The following is a 10000-nucleotide window of genomic DNA, read 5'->3' as shown; positions in this document are numbered from 1 at the left end:
TTATCACGTATTTGTCGTCGTAGGAGAAGCGAATGTTGGTCACGTGAGCCGAGTGGCCGAAGTAGCGTTTGTGTTTGGCCTGGGAAGCAGAAAAGAATCGATCGTTGGTATACAGATGATTTAATTACAGGAGCAATAAATACATCACCGCTTTATATAATTAGATACGCTGAAACGTGGAATAATGTACAGTAGTACACTTAATTACTGTATTTAAAGATGAGTATTTAACCATTTATTTATACTGACTGCAGTGTTTTAACTCTCATTGATTTTTATATTCTTTTACTTTTTTATAGATTCTTATTTTTTATTTAAATACGCTCCAGGCGGATTGCAGAAACTTACTAAATTCTTATGTTTTAATTTAATTTTAATTTATATTATATATACATAAAAAATAAATTAATATATATATAAATAAATGTATATATAAATATAAATATAAATATAAATATAAATATAATAATAACACTGGGTAAATATAAATATAAATATAAATATAATATATTTATATTAAATAAATATAAATCATTGATTTTTATATTCTTTTACTTTTGTATAGATTCTTATTTTTTTATTTAAATACGCTCCAGGCAGATTGCAGAAACTTACTAAATTCTTATTTTTTATTTCCATATCTCACTGAAAGAGTTAACTTTAAATAAATATACATAAAATAAATAATCAACTTCCAATGAAATGGAGTCAGCTTAAAAAAGCGGGCAACTTTAAATAAAATAAAATAATACTACTATTTTTACTACTACTACTACTATTAATAATACTAATAATTAATTAAATAAATAAATAAACAAGTAAAAAAGGGGTCGTTTTTAAATAAAAAGTCAGTTTTAAATAAAAAAAAAAGAAGTCTACATTAAATAAAATGATTGAAATAAAAACAAGTCAACATTAAACCAGAAGTCAGTTTTAAAGAAAACAAGGCAAATTTACATAAAATAACATCAAGTTAAAGTAAAAAGAAGTCAAGTTGAACTTTAAGTAAGTAGTCAAAATGTAAATAAAAGTAAACTTTATGTTAAAAAAGACAGCATACAAAATGCAGCTTTAATTTGTTTTTGTGTTTTCTGATTTGTTATTGTGTTTATTGTTTTGTTATTTTGTTTATTGATTTGTTATCGTGTTTATTGTTTTGTTATGTTTATGGATTTGTTATTGTGTTTTCTGATTTGTTATTGTGTTTATTGTTTTGTTATTTTGTTTATTGATTTGTTATTGTGTTTATTGGTTTATTATTGTGTTTATGGATTTGTTATTGTGTTTATTGTTTTGTTATTGTGTTTATTGGTTTGTTATTGTGTTTATGGATTTGTTATTGTGTTTATTGATTTGTTATTGTGTTTATGGATTTGTTATTGTGTTTATTGTTTTGTTATCATGTTTATGGATTTGTTATTGTGTTTATGGATTTGTTATCGTGTTTATTGTTTTGTTATTGTGTTTATTGTTTTGTTATTGTGTTTATTGATTTGTTATCGTGTTTATTGATTTGTTATTGTGTTTATGGTTTTGTTATTGTGTTTATTGTTTTGTTATTGTGTTTATTGATTTGTTATTGTGTTTATGGTTTTGTTATTGTGTTTATTGATTTGTTATCGTGTTTATTGTTTTGTTATTGTGTTTATTGATTTGTTATCGTGTTTATTGTTTTGTTATTGTGTTTATTGATTTGTTATCGTGTTTATTGTTTTGTTATTGTGTTTATTGATTTGTTATCGTGTTTATTGTTTTGTTATTGTGTTTATTGTTTTGTTATTGTGTTTATTGATTTGTTATCGTGTTTATTGTTTTGTTATTGTGTTTATTGATTTGTTATCATGTTTATTGTTTTGTTATTGTGTTTATTGATTTGTTATTGTGTTTATGGTTTTGTTATTGTGTTTATTGTTTTGTTATTGTGTTTATTGATTTGTTATCGTGTTTATTGTTTTGTTATTGTGTTTATTGATTTGTTATCATGTTTATTGTTTTGTTATTGTGTTTATTGATTTGTTATTGTGTTTATGGTTTTGTTATTGTGTTTATTGATTTGTTATTGTGTTTTGCACTTCTCTGCACAGTTTTGTTGCTTGAATTAAATGTAAACAGGATTTGAATGACTGATCAGCCTCAGGTGAAATCTTACGAGGATGTTGTCTCTGATGGGAAATACAGGAAAACTAGAAATATTAAATTTAGGTGATTAAGCCATATGTGGTAGAATAATTCAGCAGTAATGAGTCTGTTCTGTGTGATTCCTGTGTTGTTGGTTTGATTCTCAGCTCAGGTATAAGCTTGTGTTTGATGCTAATCAGGGAAACTCACTGTGTTCATGTTAATCAATACAATCACATGGAACCGATTTAAATTAATACAATTTCACAAGCTTTTTGTTCAGTGTTTTAGTGGTGAATGCCTCCGTGAGCTAAACCCACATATTTATATAGGTGTAGATTTTATGCGACTTCTGAGTAACTGTACTTACAAATTTCTCACTGCAGGGAAAGTCGAAGAGTTTGACCAGGCCGAAGTCGTCTCCGGTGACCACGTTGAGTCCGGCATGAGATACAGAGGCACAGTTCACGTCGGCCTTGTCAGCATTCCGTGGCCAAACCCCCAACACTTCATCACCAAGAATGCTGAGGGACAATCAGTGTGAAGATCTCACAGCAATTCACTTTGATAAATGCATATCATGTACATTTTTTACACCTCTGTTGAGTTGCAAGAAAGTCTGAGATCAAAAATGTAATACTCTGCTTACATCAGCAAGCTAGAAGTGCAAAAGTTTATACCCCCCTCTATGTACCTCTATATTTGTACCTGCATTTTACAAGATGAAATTCTGTGTATTTTCCCAGGATGAATATGATCTACACACACAGTGTGTGTTCAGTGTGTGTTACCTGGTCCAGGTGGCCCAGGTGATTCTGTCAGCAATGGCCTGCTCGGTCACTATCTTTCCACTGGGGACCTCATGCACCTGACGCTTATAGCTTCCTGTAGAAACCTGGAGAAAAACAACAGAGCATTTGATCAGTGAATCAGTTTTAAACCACATTGTGCTGCATCACAGGGTTGTGTAACACACATGGAGGACACTGTTGTCAGCATACATTCCTCACAAACCCCTTGAATGATAGAGAATGTGATAGAGATGAAAGAGAAATGTCATTCTTCCCTGTCAGAGATCACGGCTAGAGATATGGGTCACGGAAAATTCCGGATCATGCATCATTGGAACTATCAATCTCCCAATGACGGGGCAAAGGCTTTTTAGTTGTGCCACTCAGTGAGCTCGTGTTTTTTTGCTGCCAAGAAATTCGTACATGTAGCATTAGACAAATCAGGAGCATTTTAAACCACTGGAATATAACATAACACAGTGGAGTTTTCTGAGACGTCCATTAAATAGCTGGAGCCTCCTGAAGAGTTAAAGGTTAATCTGCAAATCCAGAGCAATGGAATGAGGAAAGGAAACAGAATGTGGATCCGAAGCAAAACGCCTAACGTGTGAAATGTTGAAGTGCAGCCGACAGGAACGGCAGAATACAATGCCAGGTATCCAAAGGGCTCACGTTACCTCCTGTCTTAAAACTTCAACTCGCACCACGATGACGACACTAACCCGGACCTTTAAGCCACAGATGAGTGCAAAAGTTAAAGAATGTACACCGACCAGGCATAACATTATGGCCACCCACCTAATATTGTGTTGGTCCCCCTTTTGCTGACAAAACAGCCCTGACCCGTCCTGCACTGTGTATTCTGACACCTTTCTATCAGAACCAGCATTAAGTTCTTCAGCAATTCAAGCAACAGTAGCTCGTCTGTTGGATCGGATCACACGGTCCAGCCTTCGCTGCCCACATACATCAGTGAAACTTGTCCGTCCCTGACCCTGTCACCAGGTTCACCACTGTTCCTTTCTTGGACCACTTTTGATAGATACTGACCACTGCAGACCGGGAACACCCCACAAGAGCTGCAGTTTTGGAGATCCAGTCATCTAGCCATCACATACTCGTCATACTCGCTCAAATTCTTACTCTTGTCCATTTTTCCTGCTTCTAACACATCAACTTTGAGGACAAAATGTTCACTTGCTGTCTAATATATCCCACCCACTAACAGGTGCCATGATGAGGAGATCATCAGTCTTATTCACTTCACCTTATTCACTCACTGCTCATAATGTTCTGCCTGATCGGTGTACCAGCTTCTTTAAAAAAAATGAAGGTATTTCTTGTTACAAGGTAAAATGATGTAACTTATAAAGAAGGAAACTGAACCTGACATTCTGCAATTTTTTTTATACTAAACAAAATTTCAACTTCAACATTCTGTAAAACACGCAGACGGCACTACATCAGCACAAGCTCTGTTTTTTATTCCTTCATTTGATTTGAACCACTGATTCAGATTAAAAACCTTTATCCTTGGTTCCCTAATCTCCCGCAGGATTAAACAGGATCACGAGCTAACCCTGAAAGTTATTTGACCTTTTCTTCACTACTCGAATGCTGTGTGCTCACTGAATTGGTGTAAAGAAAAAAAAAAAGAACAATTAGGTATGACTATAAAGACGCATTATGTAAGTTAACGCTGTCACACACCGCTATGAACTTGCTGTCGGCGGAGAAGTCGAGCTGGATGACGAAGCCGGGGATGTCTTTGCAGTAGCCGATGCGGTTGAGGGCGGGGCCGAGCGTCAGGTCGTAGAAGTCGACGGCACTTTCCACAGAGCCCACGGCCAGGAGCCGGTTATCAGGACTGAATCTGTCGGACAAAGAAAATGACAGATATGGATTATTTTACTCTTATATCATATAAATTAATTTATCAAATCAAACACAGTGACTTTATGTTGTGTCCATGTTCAGCATTGAATGACTGTGTGTGTGTGTGTGTGTGTGTGTGTGTGTGCCTAACCGAATGTCCTGAATGGCCACACTGCGGTCTCTTTTCTTGCCCCACACAGTGAGCGAGTTGACGAGCAGGACGATGAACTCTCCATTCTCCATGCCGATGGACACCATGTCCCCATTAGGACTGAATGCTGTGCACTTGGCCGGGTGACCCAGGCTCACCTTATTCAGAAGTTTCTGGAAAAACAATAAGTGGTGTCAGAAGACATTTATCTCTAAAAATAAACAACAACAGTCCTGTATATTCCGTGAGTTTTACCTTGTCTGCTAAATCCCAGATGCGGATGGTTCCATCATCACTGGCTGAGATGAAGAGATCTTTGCAGGGGTGTGTAGCCAGACCCCAGATGCGCCCCTGTGTGTGTCCGTTTATCAGTGTGTTCGATGCTGCGTTCTTCTCTCCCACCTCTATGATCTCGCCATCCTTTGTTCCCACCAAGATCTTCCCCTTCAAACAAATATCAAAATTTTTTAACCCTTTAGCAGGATGATACAAACAGGTATCTGGATGTTTAAAAAAATAGTAAAAGAAATGCGCAATAAATAAAGAAAATAATCTAAAAATAAACAAATTAGCAAAAGAGATGCGCTACTAATAAAAAAATGTAAAAATGAAAAATATAGTAAAGGAATTGCGTATAAATAAAAAAATATATTTAAAAATGAAAAAGTAAGAGATCTGTGCTATAAATAAAGAAAAAATAATAATTTAAATAATAGTAAAAGAATTGCACTATAAATAAAAAACAAAATAGTAAAGGAATTGCACTATAAGTAAAGAAAAAAGTAAAAATGAAAAAAAAAGTAAAAGAATTGCGCTATAAATAAAGAAAATAATTTAAAAATGAAAAAATATTAAAATAATTATGTTATGAATAAAAAATATTTAAAGTTTTATAAATAAATAAAGAAAATTAAAATAATATTAAAAGAATTGCACTATAAATAACAAAAAAAAATGAAAAAGAAAATAGTAAGAATTGCACTATAAATAAAGAAAAAAAAATAAAAAATAAAAAACAGTAAGGGAATTGCAGTAAAAATAAAGAAAGAAATTTAAAAATAAAAAATACTACATAATCAAACAAAAAAAATCAAATAAACAGCACTTTTGGGTAAGAATGATGTAAGTATGTAAGTGATGTCACGTGTAAAGACATACACGTGTAAAGCTGTGCATTAAACTTTCTTGAAAGCTGTGGGAAAACTACAGTAGAAAGTCAGTGGAATTCTATTCTAGTTTATTTCAATAGCATTTTTAACAATGGATGAAGTCAGATAAGTTTTAATTCAAATCTATCCCTAATGAGTAAGCCAGAGGAGATGGTGGTGAGGAAGAAAACCTGGAGAGGAACCAGACTCAAAACAGAACCTCATCCTCATCTGGGTGACTCCAGAGACTGTGATTATAAATCATTTCCCCATAACAGTTTAATATATGATCCAAAAATGCAATTGTGTAACCAGGAGATTTAATCACTGATGGAGATTTGAGTGTCAGCAACTGCGGTCCAGAGCCATCTCCATGGTACCATCCACATCAATGCCATACTTATGCATTCTAATCTTCTCTAAATGAGGCATCTAGAAGGAAATAGTCAATTTAGTATTCATCACATTGGTGTACCGTGCACTATAATGTTCTCACTGTTAAGACCTGAGGATTAATGTGCAAGTTTGTCTTCAAATGATGGAAACTGGTTTCTGCAAATGTAATACCTGCCCTTTTATTCAAATTTGTTTTCATACATTCTCAAGAGACTTTAGAGCCTATTATAAGCATTAATGAAACATGATGGAACAAATCAGAATGTTTTTGCTTTGCAATTGTTCCCAAATCTCTCTCTCTCTCTCTCTCTCTCTCTCTCACACACACAGACATTCTATTTTTTTCTTCCCACTAACCTTTCCTCTGCAAACAGATCTGACGCTTTCTACAGGAAGTCCTGTTTCCAGCTGAAAGGCCCGACATCTCTTCATCTCCTGATCCCAGAGCTTCACTGCTCCGCCCTCTTTAGTCCTGCAGAACACACACAAAACCAGTTACACATCAAAAACACATGCAATACCCACTATATTTTGCTCTTGACTTATTTAGCTTTAGTTTAAAAAACATCATTAGTGTACAACAAATGATAGTTTTCCAAAATGATTGAAAAGAAATTAATTCTTCCCCTTTTACAATCTTAATGAAGTTGTATCTGGGTCCTAATATAAAACACACACACACACACACTTGTACTCACGGTCTCTCCTTGCCCCCAGTAACTATGAGACCATCTCTGAGGGTGGTGTACATGGTGAAGACGGGTCCAGTGTGGGCTTTGGCCACCACACGCACCAGGAAGTGATCCCTCCAGACGTACACATCACCATTAATGGCGCCAGTAAAGGTCAGGTTGTTCTACATCACACACACACACACACACAGAGTTTGTGTTAACCATTTTTATCAGTACACTGGCGTTCCATTGGGCCGGGAAAATGGAAATCGACGTATGTGACACTTTTAATCAGTGTAAAGAAATGAATGATTTTCTGTCTGTGAGTCTGATATAAAATGAGTCAGGGCTTTCAGTGTGTTTTAGACATGTGTTTTTCCCTCTGTAGGATAACCTTACAGAGAATTTTACTGGTTGAAGATCAAATTTTAGCTGCTTCTTAGATGAACAAGCAACTTGGAGCATCTCAGAGAGCAGAAACAGAGGCAGCTTGACAGTGCTGGAGCTTGATCCCAGATCCTCTGATCAACAACCCAGAGCATTAACCACTTATAACCGCCCCATATAAGAACATGTACTGTAGAAATCTCTTTCAGTGTGATTAGTGTTCTGTAATGTACGTTTCAGCATCGTGGTGTGTCTCACTCACAGCACCGAAAGCCACAGACAGCATCGTCTGCATCCTGGCCTCCTCCACCGCTCCAATCACGCCCTTCTTATACAGCAGCGAGCCTCCAGCCAGCGTCCAGAACTTGATGTGTTTGATCCCGACAGACACAAACTGCGTGTCCGAATCTGGTCTGAACTCCACCACGAAGATGCGGTCAGAGTGTCCCGCCTTACTGCTCACTTTAGTTCCTGTAGAATTGGCAAAAAATAAAATAAAATAAAAAGAAAAAACCATCAGCAAACACACAGGAGTAAAGACAGGAGAGTGATGTGATGTGATGTAGAGACCAGACAGGAAGCTGTTAGCTGAAGCGAACTGAAACGCTGTACAGAGATGCTGAAAAAAGTTTTATACTTTTACTTCCACAATGTGGAAAGAAATCAACAAGAAATATTCTTTTTTTACTTCCATCAAAATGCCCAAAAAACTCAAGAGTTCCTTATACCTTAATTCTCTCCATATGTATTGCTGTGTCAGTCATCAGGGGAAATGACGTACTATAATATAATGATAGATAGTTCACTGAGACATTTACTTTACTGACACGATGATTATTGTTATAATATTAAATGTCATAAATAAAATATAAAATCAATAAAATCTGCAAATCAGTTTACCGCAATGAAATGAAAACTTTGCTGAAAAAGCTATATTATGTGTTTATTATATTATATATTTGCCTGAATAAAATTTTATATCTCTTATTACATTTTATTTTTATTTTTTTGAATGAAATGAAAATTGGGGAAAAAAAACTTATTATTGATTGTTGGTGCTTAATAGGACAATAACTATAAATAAGTATATAAACAAACAAACAAACTAATAAATAAATACTAAGTCATTAATAAGACAATAACTATAAATAAGTATATAAACAAACAAACAAACTAATAAATAAATACTAAGTCATTAATAAGACAATAACTATAAATAAATATATAAACAAACAAACAAATAAATAAATAAATACTAAGTCATTAATAGGACAATAACTATAAATAAATATATAAACAAACAAACACAAATAAATAAATTCTAAGTCCTTAATAAGACAATATCTATATATACACTACCAGTCAAAAGTTTGGACACACCTTCTAATTCCATGGTGTTTCCTGATGTTTATTTCTTTCTACATTGTAAAACAATGCTGAAGGCGGCCGAAATCCACAATAATGTCGTTTGAACAGTTGATATTGAGATATGTCTGCTACTGATGCTCTGTAAAGCCTTCATAACGCCTCTAATCTGAGGTGCTGTTAATTGGTGATTTCTGAGGCTGGTCACTCTAAATGAACTTCTCCTCTGCAGCAGAGGTCAGTTTTGGTCTTGCTTTACTGGGATGGTCTTCATGTGAGCCAGTTTCATCATGGTGCTTGATGGGTTTTGCAAATGCACTTGACAATACTGTTCTTGCAAGAACTATTCCAGACCTTTGTGTCTTAAAATAACAACTGACTGTTTTTTGTTGTCATTACATATGGATTACTGAAGTCCATGTGTGTTATTTCATAGTTTTGAAATCTCCAGTATTGTTCTAGAATGTAGAAAATAAATCCCTAAACAAAAATCACTGAATTAAAAGGTGTGTCCAAACTTTTGACTGGTAGTGTATATATATAAACAAACAAACAAACAAACAAACAAACAGATAAATACTAAGCCCTTAATATGACAATAACTATAAATAAATATATAATCTACTTGTATGAGACACAATAACAGTATATTTTAATACTCTATGCAACAACATAAAAACAGCCTTTAACAATTTTCTTCTTTTCATTACCAATAAAATTATTTATAAATTGGGCGTGTTGTTGCTTTTTTTAGTTTAAGTTTTTTTTTTTTTTTTTTAAGTTTTCCTTTTTTTCTGTCTATTTCTAAATTCAGACTGAAAACTGAAACGGCATTCAACAGGAAAATATCTGGTGGCTAAAATGTTGTTTATTGATTTTTCTCTGAGTTTCTGGGTCATTTTTCTCGGAGTGTTAAGAAGGAACAGTGATATTATTTCACCCATCGGTTCATACGTCTCTCTCTGACATCAGGCTGTGATCAATATTTCATCATTTCGATTTTAAGTGACTGTGAACCCTGTGAATAAACCATGTAAAAGATACACTTCCATAACACTGTGATCATTTTCTGATAAAACTGTAAACACCAGAACA

The 10000-nt window shown here is 34.2% G+C and overlaps 1 protein-coding gene across 2 annotated transcripts in view; it reads right to left on the bottom strand.

Moving 5' to 3' along the window:
- eml6 (EMAP like 6) overlaps window positions 1-10000 on the bottom strand; it is a 57864-nt gene that overhangs the window by 2217 nt on the left and 45647 nt on the right. For both annotated transcript variants that reach the window (XM_058401415.1, XM_058401416.1), the window contains 9 exons: window positions 7803-8011; window positions 7178-7335; window positions 6837-6951; window positions 5191-5379; window positions 4936-5108; window positions 4620-4782; window positions 2910-3013; window positions 2489-2642; window positions 1-79 (listed from right to left, as the gene is read on the bottom strand). The exon at window positions 1-79 is cut by the window's left edge and continues 22 nt beyond it. In XM_058401415.1, the coding sequence (XP_058257398.1) occupies window positions 1-79; window positions 2489-2642; window positions 2910-3013; window positions 4620-4782; window positions 4936-5108; window positions 5191-5379; window positions 6837-6951; window positions 7178-7335; window positions 7803-8011 (1344 nt within the window). The remainder of the gene's footprint in view (window positions 80-2488; window positions 2643-2909; window positions 3014-4619; window positions 4783-4935; window positions 5109-5190; window positions 5380-6836; window positions 6952-7177; window positions 7336-7802; window positions 8012-10000) is intronic.

This window comes from Hemibagrus wyckioides, linkage group LG10 (assembly GCF_019097595.1).
Source record: "Hemibagrus wyckioides isolate EC202008001 linkage group LG10, SWU_Hwy_1.0, whole genome shotgun sequence".
Taxonomy (NCBI): domain Eukaryota; kingdom Metazoa; phylum Chordata; class Actinopteri; order Siluriformes; family Bagridae; genus Hemibagrus; species Hemibagrus wyckioides.
The sequence above is the reverse complement of the archived record's forward strand: the minus strand, read 5'-3'. Positions and strand labels throughout refer to the sequence as shown.